General features: G+C 38.6%; 2 protein-coding genes across 3 annotated transcripts; one reads left to right on the top strand and one right to left on the bottom strand.

The window, feature by feature from the left end:
• LOC105159909 (microtubule-associated protein 70-2) lies at nt 723-7,840 on the bottom strand. Of its 2 annotated transcripts, XM_011077128.2 has the most exons (11): nt 7,313-7,840; nt 5,578-5,663; nt 4,959-5,024; nt 4,627-4,797; nt 4,320-4,490; nt 4,068-4,223; nt 3,805-3,951; nt 3,025-3,096; nt 2,401-2,931; nt 2,106-2,293; nt 723-1,048 (listed from the first exon to the last, which is right to left on the bottom strand). In XM_011077128.2, the coding sequence occupies exons 1-11, from the start codon at nt 7,506-7,508 to the stop codon at nt 1,030-1,032; spliced, it is 1,803 nt and encodes a 600-aa protein (XP_011075430.1). In that variant the 5' UTR covers nt 7,509-7,840; the 3' UTR covers nt 723-1,029. The 2 variants fall into 2 exon arrangements, with proteins under 2 accessions (XP_011075430.1, XP_020548938.1); XM_020693279.1 differs by lacking the exons at nt 5,578-5,663; nt 7,313-7,840 and adding an exon at nt 5,232-5,252.
• On the top strand, nt 13,426-15,204 carry LOC105160057. The gene has a single exon (XM_011077323.1). It carries the CDS (start codon nt 13,426-13,428, stop codon nt 15,202-15,204), a length of 1,779 nt encoding a protein of 592 aa, XP_011075625.1.

The following is a 21,955-nucleotide window of genomic DNA, read 5'->3' as shown; positions in this document are numbered from 1 at the left end:
ATTTACCTTCAATTGACTTATTACTTACTTATTGCAGGTAAAAATAAATTTTTTTATGACCAAATTATTTTTATACGTTTTCAGGACATGTGAAAAGGTATATTTTCATCATTATAAGAATATTTTAGTCCAAAAAAACTAGTTGACCTGCAATAAATCAATAATAAGTCGATAAATCTCAATTTCATTCAATATTTTTAATATCAGCAAATTTAGTAAACTTTAACTAATGATAGAACTTATTTGGTAGACTGAATCAAACTTTATGAGTGTTAGATGTAATTTCCCAAATCATAGGAAGTCTACGTATAATTACCCAAAATCTTGGAGAGGGAAGTGTAATTATCCATAATAATTATGCAAAAAACAGAAATAATTTATATAAACAAACTATAAATCAGGGGTGGAACTACATCTGCCCTTTACCTTATACCCCTTGCACGTGAAAGGTTCGACTTCAAAGATAAGTGTAGAACCAAAAGAAATAGATAAATACACAACCGAAAGAAATACATGTGTAAGAAATTCTCAATTATAAGAAGGCAAAATTATATCATCATATTCTGATCTAACTGTTACATTTTATGTAAATTACTACTCACGACTCACACAAAATCGTCTAATAATGTCTTAATATATTTTCCACTCCCCCAAACTGTAAAAGATTCTCAAAATCCACAAAACAAGAATGCATCTGCAGTTCCGAGTGCTCGTGCTGAATATGTATCAAGGACCAACAGACATTACATTTCAAGATACCTTCAAAATATAAGTCCATTTACAATTTGCACTTACAACAGTAGCTCATAATCAGAAATTCGACCTTCTCACCTTCCTAAAATCAGAGAAATTCCAAACAACGTTATAGATCCTTTTGGCTTGATAAATGATACCACATATACAAGACGATCACTAATTGTAAGAACTATAATTCTTTACAAGTTCAGGTCTATGCTTGCAGAACTACTCTTTGCTGTGCCGAACCAGGTATCCTCGTTATGGTACGATATTCATACCTTGTATGCCCTTTTAAGTGTACCTCCCATTCCTGAAAAATTAAGAGAAGTCATCAAGGTGTGCCAATATATGAGGTGCATCTTCATTTTAGTTCTTCTTAGCAATGAACTTGGGAGTTGTTTCTTGACGGAAGTAGGCAATGGGTGGTTACACAAAATTGTATTCTAATATAGTAAAAGTAAATTCTATGTGCTCATCACGAATTAAACATCTCGCCTTCTATCACAATTTGGTGCACAAAATTTGACGTGCAGAGTTTGACCTTCAAATATATCTATGCATGCATGTATCTATAAATCTTGAATTTCTTTTCACACAGATGCTGGTATTAACAATAATAATGTATGTCCAGAACATGCGACCTTTACTGATCCTCCAAATGTATAGATGTCTATCAACATACCATAGTAAAACATACTCTGGAAGTTACCTTGCATTCACCTTTGTTCATATGTAATTCAGGGCTTAATTATTTTATTATTATAAAAAAAAAACTTATACAAATATGATTTTTATAGTTCATTGTACTTTTATACAATTAATACAATTTTAACATTATGATTTTTTAGATTTTAATATTGTTAAAAATTAGCAGAACGACTGAGCCATGCTTTGGGAAGAGAACAGAGGAGAAGCTTTTAAAGAGTGTCGGTGAAGGTTGATGTGACTTAAATTATGGGTCTTAATGCAATTTATATTGATAATAAACAATAGTGTATTTTTTTTTTTAGAATTGTATAAAAAAATATACACTATTACATTTGTATAGTTCATTTTATTTTTAAAACTAATATAATTTTAACATTATGATTTTTTGAATTTTAATATGTTGTTAAAAATTAATTGAATATAATTATTTTATAAAAAATAAAATTAAATAAAAAAAAAATGTTTTATTCAATCCATGTCGTGGATGGGATCCACGACATGCCCATTTTTTTTAAAAAAAAATATATTTTTAATGTCGAGTCGCGGATGTAATCCGAGGACTCGACACTTAACTTTCTCCTTATGCACTTAATCCCTATAGAAAACAAACACTAGCTTACTCATAACAATACACTAATCTATTTCGGATTGTTATTTACCTTATTGGTTGTGCATGAGACCCGACGACGGCTCCTCTGGTAGCACTAGGACGCCGGTTTCTTTGATCGTGATCTTTACCATTGCGCATAGTAGCAACTTCCTTTTCCATGGCAGCTACCTCTCTCCGCATTTTCTTGGCCTCAACTTCCATTGCTTTGTTCAATGTCTCAACCTTTTTGGCCAACATCTGAGTAATTTCCACGCCAAAAGCCCAAGCTCAGAAGGGGCACGCACACAGAGAATGGGGGGAGAGTGGGATGGTGTACAGAAACAACAATGAATGCATCACCATACCTCAATTGCGTCATCTTTGTCCTTCAGGGTTTGATCTTTCTCATGGCAAGCTTTTCGCAGCGTTATAACCTCTTTCTGCAGCATATCGTATAGCATTCCGGAAACACAGTCTTCATTTTCATTTTTTGTCTTTGCAGGTAAAATATGACCGTCCCCATTCTCACAGAGATTAATTATTCCATTATTTGGGTTCTCTTCGTCGTGGGTGGCTCGATTATCTTTCTCATTCGTGTCTGGAACCACCTTGTCACTATTGATTAATGTATTATCACCATCAAATGAACTTGACAAATTCTTTGCCTGCTTTAACAATGAACTAGCACTAATGGTCCGGGATGACACAGATAAGTTTATTTTTCTGGATAGAAACCCATTTGAGGAAGATCTAGACAAGTTTTCTGAGCCTCCAAGGGACTGTCTACGTGAAGTCCCATTGCCCATACTTCTTCCTTGTGATGAAACACGGGTTATGGTATTTGGACATGCTTTTAGTCTTTCCTCCAAAACTTTAAAGCGTAACAGGTATTTTTCCTTGATAACAGTAAATGAAGAGGATCAAAATCAGATCTATGTTGGAAACAATGGCAGCAAAAAGAAAGACCGAAAGATCATCTGTATTCTCACCTTCAACTGTGCCTCTGCCTTAGCAGCACGCTCTGCAATTGCCAGTTTATCTTTCAGCTGTTGCATTTCTCCCTGTGCCGACCCAAAAATTAAGAACAAATTAAATCACATGTGATACTAGTTTACTATATGAAGTGATCGAGAATCCCTCTTAATTAAGTTTCCGTTTCATCCTTTCAATTTTTCAACATCTCAGGTAGATCTAAACATTCTGAAACATATACCTTCTTCCTCAACGTTTTGCCAAAAAACAGATTTACTAAGAGAATTTCCTTTCAGTACTACTAAGACATCAAAAACCATGTCCACAGGCAATTCTTGCCGCACCACATTGTTGGACAAAAATAAAATACAAAAAAAAAAACAACAGAGAATAATATACACTTGATTTAGACAAAGGAAACAAATTACTAGCCCACAGGATGACATTGGAATAACAGTTGTCTCACCAATATCTTAACTTGTAAATTAGAAACTGCTGATCTATAGCTCTCTTTATGCAGTAACATCGGAAATATGAACTAGAAAATAAGTATTATCACACAACTGAACATGTGATGTAAATCACTTGCAATCGTACCTATTTGGTTCTCATTTATCTTCTTCATTATTTACTAAAACCACAAATCAAGCTAGGAAATAAAATGAAACAATTGGTTCAACATCATAAAAGTTCTTCAACTCTAGTTATGAATTGTTTTGCACTCAATTGCATAACCACAATCATTGATATAGTATTAAGTTGCAGTAAGCATGCACAATGAAGGCGACAACGAGGACCTGATAGAACTTTCTTTCTTCAAGCCACTGCTTTACTGGCATTACTTTGTCATTGGCATCCTTCCAATCATTTGCAACTACCACAGCTACACGATTTGCTGATACCTTAGCACGAGCTAGTTCACGATCTAGAATTCTTTTTTCTTCCTGTTCAATCTTTGCAGTTAGCAACACCTCAAGAAATACAGATCACACAGCACATGCCAAAAGGCATTAAACAAAAAATTTAATGGAAAGACCCATAAGAGTTTGTAGTCGTTTACATTTATTTCTTGCACTTTGCGCTGGTAATCGCGAACAGCATTGGCTGCAGCACCTCCAGCCAAAACAGCCTCCTCAAGTTCACGAACACTTTGTGTTAGCTTTTCAACCTCCAAAACCTTTTGCCTATGCATTTTATCCATTATTTTATTCTCTTCCTGATATGATATCGTAAGCGTTTTATTAGACATCTTCATCAGCACCTAATATTACTTGCTTTCGTATAGAGATCAATTGCTCTAAAATAGTCAAACCTGGCATATTTCAATCTGTTTATTGAGCTCTTGGTTCTTGTTCTGCAAATCATCAACCAAGGACGCTTTTGCTAGAGCCATCTGAACTGCACGTTCTGCTTCCAAGAGAGCAGCCTCTTTAGATTTAGTAAGCCGGTCAAGTGCTCTGTTGTCATCCTGTAGTTTTGCCACCTAACAAGTGCAATGTCCATGCATGTCCAGTAAGAAAATTTTATTGGTTGATCTTGACATACAGAAGTTAAAAATGATATGTGAAGTTATAATTAGGACAATATTTGCAGAAGCATATCAAAGTGGGGTGGAGCACCTCCAGTCTTGCCAGCTTTAACTCGGCCTCCAGAGGTGTGATGATTGCCTCAATGGGAGGCATCTCATCATCTTTCTGTGCAGCATGGACTCTTCGAAGTGTGGCTTCTGCAGCAAATTGTGCAGCCAGAGCTGCTTTTTTCTCCTCATTGATTTTCTTAATTTCTAGATTCTGAAATCCACAAATGAAAATGTAAAATTAGTTCCACATAATTCATATTTCAATTTTTAATGTTCTGAATACAGTAAATGCAGGTGCCAGAAACTAGGAACAAAAATGAAAAGAAAGTCAGAAAGAAACATATACAATAAATTCAGGAAGAAGAGATGTACCTTGCTTTGAAGTTGAGATTCTGTCGCTTTCAACTTCTCATCTACTTTCATGAGCTCATCAGTAAGCTAACAGAAACATAATGATGTAATAAGAAGCCTTTTAATAACATGGGGCAATTGATTTATGCACAGGAAAAAAAAAAGGGAAATCACAATACAGACAGTGAAAAGAGAAAAGAGCGGCCAAAAAGAGGATAAAGCACTTCCAGTAAGTGGTGCATTATCACCACTATTAGCAAATGAAGATTTCGGGATAATAAGGTTGCAGCTGACCTCAAGAATCCTCTCTTAAGAAGTGCCATGTACTTGTCAGCCAACATGTTATTGCACGGTAAACAGAACAAATAAATGCATACAAATCAAAAGCATTTCGAGTAAATGAGCTTTATAATGTCTACATTTGCCTCCAGTCTCCCCCTCGACACCTAAGTCACCAACCCACCTCAAACCTGCCAAGCCCCAAAATTCGGTTAAGAGGTAAACCAGTCCTATGTGCTTCTTTCAGTATATGTGAAGAAACTTTCAGATTCATGCCTAACAAAGTGGCCATTAGCTAGTAACTTCCCACTAAGTTTTAGTGTATTTGTCCATAGCATATGAAAATACAACATACTAGTACCTCTTCAACTGCCTTCTCTTTAAGGCGTTCCGAAAACTTCAAAGCTTTGATTTCTGCATGAGCCTCTCCGAGTTCTCTATCCTTCTCTGCACATTTTGCAATATTCTTTAGGAAAAATCAAACACATTCTTACATCTGTTTACTTTTGCCACAGAGGAAACAAATCCAAGATAAAAAATCAGGCTCTTCTCACTTTGCTTAAAACAAAAAAGCTCTTTGCCTGCTTTAGGCTCCAGGTATGAACAATTAAGATGCGTGTAAACTTCAAACTGTTTTAACTTTTTTTGGGTAACTTGACGACACGAGTACCTCTAAGATTAGATTTAGTATTGTGCTTCTGTTCAATACTTTAACATCTTTAACCAATTTCCAGGACCACTTTTTCTGGATATATGAGGAAAACAAAAAGGCAACAACGAGTAGCATACTCTTATACAAATGAGTAAGTGGATCACTAGGGACTATTGCATTCAACCAGAAGATCAAAATGTTAGATACGGCTGTGTTTCAAGGACATAGACCATACCGATTTCATTCTAGCATCAGGTGAATTATTTAATACTGGAAATTTTGCAATTCTTTTAGCTCATTTACTTGTCTGGAATGGCAGTACACATCCTAAGGAAAGAGCAAACCGCAGTTTAAATGCATGAGTCATCTGAGCACAACTGACAGTGTTGTAATGCAGGATGTTTATCCATATATCATATCAGCATTTATGATTAGATATCTTCAGGAAATTGCTAGTTGGTTTGTCCAGATAAAATTTACAAGTTTTTTGGAGACTTTGAACATATGCCGCAACCGAGTGAGGAAATGAGATGGTTTCACGAATCAATAAAACCTATATTTGTAGCTATAATGAAGTCTGGGACATCTAAAAAGAGTGCAAGGCAGCATCTTTAAAATGGAAATGATGTATGCCAAGAAGCCCCATCAGGGAAATGGAGTGGGCCCTTCCAAATTGGCTTTACTCTCACTCATCCACAGTCCACTCCACTAAGGCACATGCTAACAAATTTATTTTTTCTTCTTTTCCTCTCTTTGGGTATACGTAACAAGAGTCGCTATCTTTATTCAACAAGAAAATCCGCCTTCTAAGGCTAATAGCCTCCACATTATCTGCATGAGTGGAGCATTCAGCATCCGCAGATTCCGTCTTCATTTTCTATTGCAATGGAAAGAAAAAGAACTTTACCCACCCCCACCGCACAAGAAATCACAACGAAATTGTGCAACAAACTTATAACATGTGGATTTCAGATTAAGACATTTCATCTTCTTTGTAGAAAAACCAATTAATAAATACAGTATAGACCTCCAAACTCACCATTACAATTGAATTTTAAAACAAACGCACTATTAATCGTTTTGGCACTTTCAAATTCAAAAAGAAGAGAGAATTTTTTAAAGTGCTCGACTCTCGAAATCAAAGTATAGGACCTTTCCAGATTGAAACAGAAAGAATTATTCCAATTTATATCAAACAAAAGTGCACCATAAAAAGAATCTTTGAACCCTTTCCCGAGCAAACTACGGTTGATTTTCCAATAAATTAACAACCGTTTAACCTATCTTACCTCCTTTTTAAAATTCCAACATCAAATTTAAACAAAACAATCCAAAATCCCCAGTTAACGAATACTACCAAAGATTTAACCAAAACTCAAAACAATTCCTTGGAGAAACAAACCCCCTCAGAATTCAACCCAAAGACACAAACAAACACACAGACCTCGGACTTCGTTCTCGAGGCGAGTGAGCTCGACGCGCACCGGATCAGAGCCATGCAACAGCGTGATGATGTCATCCACCTCCGAGCCGGCCCGGGATATGGCCGGGGTGGGCTTCTTCTTAGCCTTGAACGAAGCAGATGACGTCAGCCTCTGCGGCTCCGCCTCTCCATTAATGCAATTCTGATAACTCCCCATGTAATCAATCACACAACAATCTCAACAAGCACAAAAAGTTACCCAGTAGTGCCTATAAGTCAATCAAAACCCCCCCAAACTCCGGAGAGATTGTTTACACCATAATTGTTTCTGGTGTGTGTCTATATCTGTACATACATACAACAATCACCGCTACACATGAATATATATATATATGTAAATATTGTATGTATTGGAAGAGAGAGAAAGAGAGAGTGGCGGAAGGCACTGTCAGTGTGTGTTGTGATTTTGCTGTAGAGAGAGAAAATGAAAGTGTAGTCGATTGTTGGAGGGTTTATATAGAGTGAGAGGACTGACTGAAGAGGATTAATTGGGAGGTTTAGGCGGGGTTTTAATGACCCAGGGGAAATGATTAACTAGCTGAGGTTTCTGTTCTCTGCGCTACAGCCCACCTAACATCTTCTGCACCACCTGGCAATATCAAATCAATCATAAATTTTTTCAACATACAAAAAAATTATACAATTAAAAAAATTCAGAAAAATAGTAAGTTACTTAAAAATACTAAATAATATGATTTCCAAAGTTTTCTTTTTTTATAGTATGCTATTTATTAAATTATTTAAAACATTCAAAGTTAAAAATCGATTAAATATATTGATACTTTAAATCAACGAATACGTTCAGAAAAAAATTATTACACCTACACTTTATAGGACTCAAAATTACAAGTACTTCAATCTTACCAATCGAGTAAAATTTTATTGAAAATAATAATTTTACATGCAATTGCTGCCTGAAAATACTTTTCATGTCAAATAGTAAAAATAAAACTCTATTTGTCAGAATAAAAAAATTAATTCAACATCGTTGATTTTCAACCGTTATTTTGGAATACAATAAAGTTATACAAAACTTTTATTTTCTCGGACTTTACATAAAATTATGTGTAAAGTTTGAGTTGACGACATAATTTTTTACTTTATTGGACCATACATCAACCCATCTCCTATCTTTCTAACATTTTATTCATTAATGAGTTTTGATATTTTTCATAAAAAGCAAACTCACGAGTCATTTTCCTAACATGACAAAACTTGTAATAATAAGACATCCAACGGCCGCAACCCACAACTAATGTGGTCCACCCTTCAATTTACCGTTGCCAATGCCAAACTCCCAAAAGGAATTCACACTTTATCTTTCTTTACATAGTACCCAAAAGAACAAATACCAAAGAAAAAGAATTAACAGTACGTGATAACGTAGGCATACATCATATATTAATTATAAATAAAAAATTTGAGTAGTTTATAAATTCTGATAGGAGAAATGCATTGAACAAGTTAGAAGGACTAAAATGCCTAAACACTCTATGGGTTTGCGTGTTTTTTAGCACCTAACCCGATGACCCTCATCAACAACCAGTGTTCCATAACTCATGTGACGGTTATATATTTGAAACGCGATCTGTACGGATTCTAACGCATAAGTATCTATAGATACATTGAGGGACCATTACAGGGGTATGTATTTATTACTATCAAATCGCGCTCTGTAATTTAAATAACATTGTGCAAACCCTTATAACCTTAAATTCTAAATTGACTTAAGCTTTGGAGGATTTTTTAGCTTACGGTCACCTCAACTAGCCTAATATGTTACGTGCAGACTAACAATTACTTGTTCAGTTCGAGACACTCAACAAGACTCGTACTCCATATCACTGACCGCTAGGTGATTTCTAGGACACTGACGACCTCGACCGAGATCAAACCCTCATGTCTCATTTCTCTCTAGTGAGCTACCTTTTCAAAATAAAATTACGATACTCTTATATTTTATACGGTATGAAGTTTATTTTTTTTTAATTTTGAATTGATTTGTTATTATTTGATAATTTCAATAATATTGAACTTTTTAATATAAGTACTATAATTTAATTCATATTGTTTAATTATTTGCTAAAAAATAAAATAAATTATTAATTATTATGTAATTTGGGGAAGGAGGGACTATTTGTATACCACAGCTAATCAGCAGTTTAAAGAAGGTACTTGGGGTGCATGTGAGGTGGGAGTGATTCAGACCAATAATAATGATGTGGGGAACCGGAACATGGTAAGTAGAGTGGGTGGCAGTACAGGGTAGCAGCGGAGTGGAGTTGATTTTAATTAAGAGAAAAGGGGGGAGAAGCGGAGAGAGAAAGCAAGAAAAGGGACAAGCGCACATGCGAGTGGGGATATATGAGAAAGCGTAAAAAGTGCACATGCGATGCCTTGCAGGCAGTGATAAATCGCATTCCTTCCTAATTCCCATTTCCCATTGGCTCGTGGGCCCCTCTCCTTCTACTGTCCTCATCCACGTATCCTCTCCCACACGCTCTCCCTAAAACAATTTAAATTTATTTAAATAATATAAATTCTCGTGTATATTAATATTTTCATGTGGTTAGATATTCGTTGATTCTTTACAACAGTAAGATAATTATAGAAATTCAAACGATATATATGGCGTATGCATAATTTTTCATGACGGGTTTGTGGATGACATTCATACTTTTCCATTTTTGTAACTTTTGAATGAAATGGTTTGAATTTGAAAAAAGCACTTGAATAAATAGATTATAATGATTTCACAATAAAATAATGTTAAATCCATCTGATACCTCCTCAACCATTTTTTTTTAATACCCAAAACAAAGAAAGTGGGTTCCCATCGACCAGTCCAGTAGGCTTGTCCTTGCTGATCCATGAGCAATATATCAAATTTATAATTTCTGCGTTATATTTTAACATGGTAGGTATAAAAACGAGTTAAATGCAATAGGACGAGTCAAAAAATAAGAATGTCAAGTCATATATACTCCAAATATCTCGAGGCACATCATATCGAAAAATCTCCAATAAACTCTCTCTAGAGTCTAGATCCATGATGGTCGACCTGTTAATAGGAGGTAAAATAGATTTCACAAAATTTAGTTTGATTGGGCATGACTCACTCAAAAGATCATATATCCGTCCAGTTAAGTCCAAATTTCAATCTTTTTTTTTTTGTTAATTAACTAACACATACAAATTTCAAACGGTGTATTCCTTACAGCAAGTAATGTTCGAATTCTACTCTCAATCGACATATAAATAGAGGTCATAATACAGTCATAACGGTAACTTCATTTCATTTACACACGCACACTCTTTACTCTCCGTCTACATCAAGTCCACAAGATCCTTGCTCGATTCTTGCACTCCACCCACATATTTTCACTTATATTTCAACATTTACTACTTTACTTCAATTATTGCACTATTATTCTTACATTATTTCAAGTTTTCAAATAATTTATTTAGTCAATCAATTACTAACTTAAGTATCAAAATGTTAATTCATATTTTACATGTTAATCCTCCATTAATTTTAGAATTTCTGTAAAGATTTTTCGATCCCTGTAATATTGTTGGACTCCAGTACGTATTACCACTAATATTTAATAAACAATGATTCAAAATGGGAGATCGAAGGATTTTATATTCTTTATTACATTAAATATCTAAACAAATATCAAATTGAATTCTTCGTCTGGATCCCTTTTGCTTAGCTTTACATTCTTTCATATTCATCAATTCAAATGTAATTTTATATTATTGTCTTTAAAAACAATGATCGATACTCAATCATGTCGGATTTATGTCACAAAGTAAAATAAAACCTTTCACTATGTTTGTTTTCGTTTTCAAGTTATCTCCGAAACGAGTTAAAACATACTCAATGTTTGCCATCATTTAGAAACACCTTATTTAGCTGTTTTAAACTATTTTAGCATAAATATATATATACACATACATATACATAAATATATATAAAAAAGACATGATTTGACAATGAATAGTAATTTTTGTCTCCCAAAACACAACATTAAACATACAATACTTATTTTAAATTATCTCTAAAAACAAATTCAAACGTACATACTATCTCTAACATACACTTATTTATCTTTGTTATTCTCTCTCTATCTCTACAAAACACAACAAAATACTGAGAAAACGAATCCGAATATTATGTTTATTTTTAGACCAATTCAAAAGGTCCCAAAAAGAAAATAAAAAATTGTAATTGAAGAGATAATAAAAAGTATGAAACCCAAAAAGGACAAACGTATGATTGACAATTGAACAGAATCAAAATCAAGTGTAGGTTTGTTGCAGATCACAAATTTGTACGGCAACCAAATGAGAAGTTAAGGTCCACGGATTTAATTTACATTAGTATTTGTAGTTGGTGGGGGCCACAGAATAATGCATCTTCTATTTAAATGATTTATTTTTGTATTATTTGAATAATAATATGGCCATATTATATATTTTGAATATGTATATCAAAACATATTTGAATCATAAAATTAGAAAATATGAATAAATGCAATTTACCCATGTGATATATGAAATGAGCAAATATTCTCTGTAGAAAAAAAAAAGGAAAGCAAATTACCACCATATGTTTCAAAAAATGAAGCAAATTACCCTCTGTCATGATTTAGATAGAGATAATTTGTTGTTTTATTTTTCACAAGATTTTTTTTTATTTATATTTCATATCATAGGGGGGTAAATTGGATTTTCTCCTTGGAAATAAGAGCCAAATTGGGATCGACGTTTGTGATAACTGCTTTTGTTGTGGAAATAAGTTGGAGCATTTGAAAAAAATAATTTAATATTTATAATTTTATTGATAAGTTAAAGAAGTTGATATGGAGTTGTTTATAGTATCTGCCTTAAATCAACTTAATTTAAAATATTTTAAAAAATAAAAATATTATTTCCAGCATTAAGATGATAAGCGTTAGAATGAAATGGATGCAAATTCATACTTAGTCACATGCTAATATTGTGGAACAAATGAGACACAAAAACACTACAGGTGAAGCTTTAATTGCTAACATAAATGCATGTTAATAAGTGGGACCATTTTAAACTAATATCTAATAAATTGAAAAGAAAAGAATATGACATTTTTCTCAATTATCTAATTATCATCACTTTTTGTCTATTTTTCATTATAAAAATAACATCTAGTTGTCTACTATTTCAAGATTTTGTTTAATTTTATATTAGGAATAATTGCATTGTATCCCGTGAAATTTGATATAATTATACGTAATTTCTTGTGATTTGAAAAATTATATGCCTTAACGTTTGTTTTTGTTCAATAAATAAATCACTTTATTAGTAAAATTTTACCGAATTTACAAATATTAGCAAAAAAATTACCATCAGTTGACTTATTACAAGTCAAATAAGTTGTTTGTTGATCAAACTATTCTTGTATGTATTCACACGATAATACATCACCCTTATATAAATAGTTTGTTATTAATACAAAATACAACATTAAACATATAAAAACTTACCTAACAGTGTGCATATTTTTATCTTACGAAAACAAAGAGAAAGACCTTAAAAATAAAATCGTTCGAGAAGTGATCAGGGTAAAATATCCCTACACCAAATTAGGATGCATCATAAATTATAAAGGGAGTAAAATCCCATTAACTACTCTCCAGGAGGGATTTATGGACGCTATAATCATGGGATATTAAATTAGCCTCAATCTGGGTTGCATGACTTGGGCAAGATCATCATATACCCGCACTTACCAGTTTTAACTTGAGACGGAACTATAAAATATCACTGGGATGGCTCCTAACCGGGTAACGTAAACAAAACTCACTCCAGAACTATTTTTATTCATATATTATTCTCCAGCAAATCACTGACTTGATCGTCGGAGAGCCATCGTCGGGAGATTCCCCGACTGGCTTAACCTTATTTCTGTGTTCTCAAGAATTGTCCCGAAGTCCAGGTCGAGGATCGAGGTCGCGTAACACGACTTAGATTCGAAGAAAAGTTCTCAGGATCGTTCATTTGGCGCCGTCTGTGGGAAAGTTTTTGAGAACATGGAAGGGGAGTCAGGCAGAAATATCCTTGGACTAGACACTGCGATGGGAACAACGGAACCCATCATTCAATTGACGAAACTGGAGCTACAACAACTGATGGAAGAAGCAGGAAGAAAGGCTATCGTGGCATACGAACGTAGGACAACCACGCCAGTCGAAAGAGAAGGTCCGCGGAGGAAGCTATTCGAAGAAAGAGAACCGGAAAAAACATCTGGAACAGGTGGAAAGGGCCAGAACAAGCGCCTACCTTCGGAGGTGGGTTCGAGTAGCCGAGACAAGAGCCAGACTAGGGGGCCTGCGATCTCGCGTGCTGAGGTCGACAGCGTTTCGAGACAGATCGTCAAGTTGGGAAAGCAAATTGACGAACTAAAGAAGAGGGGAGAGATCGTGTCACAACATAGGAACTCACCATTTTGCAATCAGATTCTAACGGAAATCGTACCCCCGCACTTTAGAATGCCCGATCTCCCCAAATATGACGGGACAAAAGATCCCCTGGAACACTTGGCGGCATTTGATATGGTAATGAACCTTTACGGACAATCGAGTCCAATTAATGCTAAGTTGTTTGTTACCACTCTGACAGGAAAAGCCCAAGAATGGTTCATCACTCTACCACCCGGAAGCATCGAGTCACACGAGCAACTCACGCAAAAATTTCAATTTCATTTCGCCAGCAAACGAAAACAGAAAAGGTCTGCGACGCACCTATTTACCATAAGACAACAGGATAATGAAGCATTAAAAACTTTCATGGGGCGTTTCAACAACGAGACGCTAGAAGTGCCGGACCTAAGAATCGACATGGTAGTAAGCATCCTGATCCATGGATTAAAAAAAGGCGCATTTGCATCTGCATTAGCGCGCGACCCCCCGTCGGATGTCGAGCAACTTATGAGCATGGCGCAGAAATACATAGACGAAGAGGAAATGAATGCCTTGAAAGACGGCGAGTGGAGATTCGAGGAAGGAAGAGATCGAAGGCATTACGAAAAGGAAGAGCGACAACCAAGGCATGAATGGAACAGAGAACCGTTCCAACGCAAATATCACAAATATACGCCTCTTAACACTACGAGGGCGAAGGCATTGCTCATGGTTGAGAGAAAAGACGTACTCAGATGGCCAAAACCCACAAGAGTGACCCCATCCAAAAAACATTCAAGCAAGTATTGCAGATTCCATAGAGAACGGGGTCATGATACTGAAGAGTGTTACCAACTCAAAGACGAGATCGAACGTCTCATTCGCCAGGGATACTTCAAAGATCTAATAGCAAGAAATTATCAGAACGGAGATCGTAAAAGCAGATCGCGGAGTCAAGGGAGGCGAGCAGAAAATGGTATAACTGCAGGGCACAATGCTCGTGAAAATGCTCCTATCAAAGGTGTAATTCACACGATAGTTGGAGGACCCGATGAAGGGTACTCAAAAAGAGCTTGGAAAAAGATCGAACGGAGAATGGGGACAATCGTCAATAGACAAATCATGAACATATCACCAGAGCTTGATATCACCTTCGGTGCCCAGGACTTGAAAGAAAAGATCGGAGATGACAATGACCCACTGGTAATCAAAATGGATATAGCCAACTTCACAGTCCATAAAGTCCTGGTGGACAATGGGAGCTCGACAGATATTATCCTTCGAGAAGTATTGATCAAAATGGGATTAGGTGACGCAGAACTCGGCCCTGTGAGGTCACCGCTGGTCGGCTTTGGAGGAAGCGGTGAGTTCGCTGGGTACAATCGAACTGCCGGTCTCCATTGGAGCTGAACCTAGAAGGAAGACGCTAATGGTAAAATTTCTCGTAGTTGAAACTCCTTTCGCTTATAATGTTATTTTGGGTAGACCTGGGTTAAACAGTTTCAGGGCCATCGTATCTACCTATCACCTGAGGATGAAATTTCCCACCCCTGCTGGAATAGGAGAGGTCGCTTGCGATCAGATAGAAGCCAAGCGGTGCTACAACCTCTCTATGAGAAAAGAAACAGTGGATAGGAAAAGAAAGTTTGGGGAATCTTTAGGGAGCAGGAACGAAGAAAGGATAACGCCTGTCGACGAGCACAAAGAGATCGAGTTAGTTCCAGGGGACGACTCGAAGACATCAAAAATAGGTTCAAGACTGGATAAAGGATTCGAAACAATGATGATCACCTTTTTACGCCATAACCTCGACATGTTCGCAGGAGCCCCTCAGATTTTAAGGGAATCAATCCAGAGATCATCGTTCATCGGTTAAACGTAGATCCAAGTGCTCGACCAGTGCAGCAGAAGAAGAGAGCATTTGGGATCGAAAAGAACCGAATTATCCAAGAAGAGGTTAGTAAACTGTTAAAGGCTAGATACATATATGAAGTTCATTATACGGAATGGTTGTCAAATGTAGTAGTAGTACCAAAGGCGTCTGGGAAATGGAGGATGTGCACCGATTTCACGGACTTGAACAAAGCATGCCCGAAAGATCCGTACCCGTTACCGAGGATAGACCAATTGGTCGATGCAACAGCAGGATTTGAACTGTTCTCGATGATGGACGCGTATCAAGGCTACCACCAAATCCATATGGCGGGAGAGGATCGCATCAAAACATCTTTTGTGACTGAGCAAGGTATATTTTATTATAACGTAATGTCGTTGGTCTAAAGAATGCAGGGGCCACGTACCAGAGGCTCGTGAATAGGATGTTTGAAAAGCAAATAGGATCAACAATGGAGGTATACGTCGACGACATGCAGGTCAAAAGCCAGCGATCCGAGAGGCACCTGTGCGACCTCGAAGCTACCTTCGCTATAATGAGGGCATATGGAATGAAGCTCAACCCAACGAATGCACCTTCGGAGTCAGAGGAGGAAAATTCCTAGGCTATATGGTGAGTAGTCGAGGAATTGAGGCAAATCCTGAAAAGATCACAGCAATCCTCGAGTTGAAGTTGCCAAGCTCGTTTAAGGACATCCAAAAGTTAACTGGTAAGATCGCATCCCTCAGTAGATTTATTTCTAAATCTGCCGATAGGAATTTACCCTTCTTTAAAGTATTAAAAAAACCGAAAAACTTTGAATGGACTGGCGAATGCGAGCAAGCGTTCAACCAGCTCAAGGAATACTTGAGAAAACCACCATTGTTGGTAAACCCTCGATCCGGAGACACTTTGTTCTTATACCTGGCTGTATCTGAACACGCGGTAAGTTCGGCCCTGGTGAGGGAGGAGAACAGGATCCAGAACCGTTTATTACGTCAGTAAAATGCTACAGGGTGCTGAATTAAGATACAACATGATCGAAAAATTGGTACTCTCTTTGGTAGTTACAGCGCGAAGATTGCGGCCATATTTTCAGTCGCACAAAATTGTAGTATTGACGAACCAACCACTCAAGAACATCCTATCTCGCCCTGAGGCTTCGGATAGATTGGTAAAATGGGCAATAGAGTTGGGCGAGCACGACATTGACTACCAGGCTAGGACTGCTGAGAAAGGCCAAATCTTGGCAGATTTCGTGATGGAACTATCAAACGAGAATACCCCAGAGAACGCATTATGGATGCTGCACGTGGATGGTTCATCAAATGCTAGTAATGGTGGCGCCGGAATTCTGATACAAGGGCCCAAAGGAATAGAGATAGAGGTAGCAGCTAGATTGTCATTCCAAGCGACTAACAATGAGGCAGAGTACGAAGCGCTGATACTAGGATTAGAACTAGCCCATGAGGCAGGAGCAAGAGCTTTAGAAGTATATACGGATTCTCAACTGGTAGCAATGCAGATTGAAGGGCAATATGAAGCAAAAGAACGAGCTATGTCCTTGTACCTTAAGAAAGCAAAATCGTGGATCGAGCGATTCGACAAATATACTGTCCAACAGATACCAAGAGAAGAAAATGACAGAGCGGACTCCTTATCCAAATTTGGAGCTCTACTATCCGGCGTAAAAAGTCGCAGTATTACTGTAATGATAAAGGAGCGACCAGCGATCACGGAGACAGTAGAAGTAAAAGCCGTTGAACAACCCTGTACGTGGAAGGATGAATTGACACTCTTGCTCAGCAAAGGGATCTTACCAGAGGATCCCGCACGTGCGAGAAATATTAGGCTAAAACCGACGAGGTTCACTATGGTCGGGTCGGAATTGTACAAGAGAACACCCGAGGGGCCTCTTCTCAAGTGTTTAAACCATGAGCAGGCAGAGTATATCTTGAAGGAAATACATGAAGGTAGTTGCGGAAACCATTCAGGGTCAAGGTCACTAGCACAAAAGGTCGCTAGGCAAGGGTATTTCTGGCCTACCTTGATGAAGGACGCAAAGACACTGGTGCAGAGGTGTGAGAGTTGCCAAAAGTTTTCTTCTCGTATACATGTTCCCGCTACACCTTTAGAACCAGTTCAGATCGCATGCCCATTCGATCAGTGGGGGATTGACATATTAGGACCCCTACCTCCCGCCAAGGGTCAGAAAAAATTCATCATTCTTGCAGTCGAGTATTTTTCCAAATGGGTCGAAGCCGAAGCAGTCGCTAGGATATCAGAGAAAGAGATGATAAATTTCATCTGGAAAAATATTATCTGTCGATTTGGGATCCCCAGGGTACTGATTTCAGATAACGGCACCCAATTCCAAGGAAAGGAGATCACGAGTTGGTTAAAAGAATTAAAGGTTCGGCAGAACTTCACATCGGTCGGTCATCCCCAATCGAATGGGCAAACGGAGGTGACCAACAGAACTATCATGCAGAATTTGAAGACCAGGATCAAGTCAAAGGGATCGTGGGACGACGAACTTCCAGGTGTCTTGTGGGCATATAGAACGACCCCCAGGTCGTCTACAGGTGAGAGTCCCTTTTCTTTGGTTTATGGTTCTGAAGCTGTGATTCCTGCAGAAATTGGCGAGGAAACCCAAAGGATCGCACAATACGATCCAGAAGAAAACAACCAGGCGAGGGCTTTCGATCTGACCATAATAGAAGAAAAGAGAGATGCTGCATACGCCAAGATACTCCACCACAAGGCCTTGATGATGAGACAATACAACAAAAGATTACGACCAAGGGAACTACAAGTAGGAGATTTGGTCCTTAAAAAAGTCGAAGTCTCAAAACATGTTGGGAAATTGGACCCCGAATGGGAAGGCCCTTTCAAGGTGGTCGAAATCCGAAGAAAGGGGTCATATATACTACAAGATACCAAAGGTCGCAATCTCCCACGACCATGGAACATTCAAAACTGGAGAAGATTTTATGCCTGAAAAAGGCCAAGCAAGGATGCGACCAAATAAATTATGAACGCCTGAAAAAGGCTCAATAAATGTAATCGGATAGGACGATTGTATCGGATACCTGGAAAAGGTCGAATGAAACCACTGATCGTAGGCAAACGATCAAAATTGCATAAACGGTTGCCTATTTGCGAAATAGGATATCTAAGTAATAAAGCCTGAAAAAGGCCATAGATTCCATCATTCGGAAGAAAATATCGAGTATTCAAAGTGAGTGTAAATGTAGAAAATTACATGTTCTCAATTTCATCTAATAATACAGCAAATTCGTCCTCCCCGACAGGAGGACTATCTTCCTCAGGAAATGGTTGCATATTTCCATCTACGCCTGGGTCTAGCTTGGACAAATCAAAATCAGGAACATATCCTTGTAAAGTAGATACTTGAGCCTTACACCGCTCAAAACCTTGCACAAGATAGTCGGCTGCTCTGATCTCCAAAGCAGTATCGAAGGCAGGAGCTTTGAGGAAATCGCGAGCGCCTTGAATACAAGCCTCGCGAAGGCGATTCGCAAAATCATCCGAGTTCAAAAATTCCTCGCGACCTTCTACTTTGCCTGTCGAACAACCAGCCGTGAAACCTGCCTCCCGGCCTAGCTCAGTAGCCTTCAAAATTTCCGAAGCCATCTTCTCCTCCAGCTCCTTAACTCGAGACTCCAAGACCGCACGTTGAGTCTCCAAGCTCTCTGCCCGAGCTGTGACCTCTCCGACCTTGATCCGCATATCGACGTTTGCGCGTTCAGACACGAGCTGGTTTCGCCTGAACCCAGCACACTTCAAAGAGAGGCTACGGACAAAGTTGGCAGTCTGAAGAAGAAAAATACGGATTAGAGAAAGACCAGTAGGAAGACGGGTAATACGAAATGATACCTGAATGAGCGAATGAGCAGCGTGCTCTTCCAAATGGGTGAAGAGGCTCTGAATTAAAGCTGCTTGATCGAAAGGCAGGCAGGTCGCGTTATATAGTTCCTATGATTCCTGGCCAGATTGGGATCCCAACACCGAACTATTAGGTGACACATTCCAATCGGGGACGAATTTCTCTCCAACACGCGCGGCCGTGGGATGATTAGGAGCCCTGAGATCCTCGCGAGCCTTACGCCAGCATTCCGAAATGTCGCTTAGCATTTCTAAACCTCTACGATCACCAGGAGCAGCAGACACCGATGACCCCACGGCCAAAGGTTGAGCTCGAGCCCTTGTGTTGGGTTCCATGGGGCTCTTGTCCCTTCGCCGCCGGCGAGTTATTAGACCCCCCGGCTCGGATTCGTCTGTGCGAGAGCGGTTGGGCGACCCTGATCCCGGTTGGGCAACTCGAGAACGAGTGCGCGATCGAGTATCCTCACTTCCTACCTCGATTGGAGGGCTCCTAGGTCTCGAACTCTCCGGTATAATAGGACCCTCAACTGGATGAGGAGATGTCGCAGATGAAGGCACAGCTGGAGCAGCCACCGCTGCATTCGATCGGGCTCGGATAGCTCGAATCCGTTGAGTGAGGCGAGCCTGGCCAACCATGTCGTCTACAGTTCAAAAAGGGAAAAGGGTTAGTAAAATCTCCGACCTTTAAAATGGTGAAGCAAAAGAGAAATCCTTCACCTAAAGAGCCCTCAACCGGAATAGGAGCAGGAGAAAGGTGCGCGAGTCGGAGGACTTCCTCCACCAAGATTTTCTTCGGGTCGTATCGATAAAAGGAGAGACTCCTAATCAGATCATCTTCTAACCCACCCCCTTCGACCACGGGTCTGGGTTTCTCTAACACCCACTCACAACAAAATGGCCACCCTCGACCAGGTGGAGGTCGAACAAAAATAAACCTCTTTTTCCAAGGACCTACATTGGAGGTAAGGGGGGCCAGAAACCTACATTCTTTACGAGCAGACAAATAGAAAAAACCACTATCTGTTGATCTCGCCGATGTGGTGAAGGAATATAAGGACCAGAAATTGTCAAAACTGGGCTCATAATGGTGAACCCTCATTATGATGATGAAAACGACTATATGGCGAATCGAATTTGGCGAAAGTTGCATAGGGCATAATTCTAGACGCCTAAGAATTTGGGAAACATAAGGGGCAAGGAGCAACCTCAAACCCGCATCGAAATGGTTTAGAGACAGAGAACAAAAACCCCGAGGAGGGCGATGCATACGATCGGTTGGAGTAGGGATAACGACCTCGAAGCTAGGAGGAATATGATACTTCTCCCTTATCAGATGAACCTGCTGTCTAACCGTAGTAACTATATTCTCCCAAGGTCTAGACTCAGGAGCAATAGTGGGAGCACCATCAGAACCCGACACAGCACGAGGGGGGTGACGCGACTTATGCCCTAACTTAGCCCTAGACGGACCTTCATCGGGTATACCGGGCTCAATCCTATGGGAAATGGTAGCGGGGGAGGAATGAGAACCTGAGTCAGAGCCAGAAGACATTGTACCTGGAAATACAGAGGGTCGACGTCTGAACAACCGAGGTTTGACAGTTACGATGACTTGAAGAAGAAGATGCCGGTAAAAACTTCGTTTGAAGACAATCTCGATATATATGAAAGGGCGAATGTCAAATTCAAAATTAAACCACACCTCGGGCGACACTTGGCGCCAGGCACTTGAAAAGGCTCTACCACTATGACACGTGGGTCACTCTTACCGAGGTAATTAATGCACTGGAAGCTATTCGATTTCTGCACGCTATTTGGCATCGCGTACAGAACTGCGGGGGCTAATGATCAGGGTAAAATATCCCTACACCAAATTAGGATGCATCATAAATTATAAAGGGAGTAAAATCCCATTAACTACTCTCCAGGAGGGATTTATGGACGCTATAATCATGGGATATTAAATTAGCCTCAATCTGGGTTGCATGACTTGGGCAAGATCATCATATACCCGCACTTACCAGTTTTAACTTGAGACGGAACTATAAAATATCACTGGGATGGCTCCTAACCGGGTAACGTAAACAAAACTCACTCCAGAACTATTTTTATTCATATATTATTCTCCAGCAAATCACTGACTTGATCGTCGGAGAGCCATCGTCGGGAGATTCCCCGACTGGCTTAACCTTATTTCTGTGTTCTCAAGAATTGTCCTGAAGTCCAGGTCGAGGATCGAGGTCGCGTAACACGACTTAGATTCGAAGAAAAGTTCTCAGGACCGTTCAAGAAGATATATTCTCCAATTATATAATGAAACCAAACAAAACCAAAGAAAAAAGGTTGTCTTAGACATTCCAAACTAAACCTAAATTGTAG

This window comes from Sesamum indicum, linkage group LG4 (genome assembly GCF_000512975.1).
Source record: "Sesamum indicum cultivar Zhongzhi No. 13 linkage group LG4, S_indicum_v1.0, whole genome shotgun sequence".
NCBI lineage: Eukaryota > Viridiplantae > Streptophyta > Magnoliopsida > Lamiales > Pedaliaceae > Sesamum > Sesamum indicum.
This window is presented reverse-complemented; position numbering and strand designations above follow the sequence as displayed.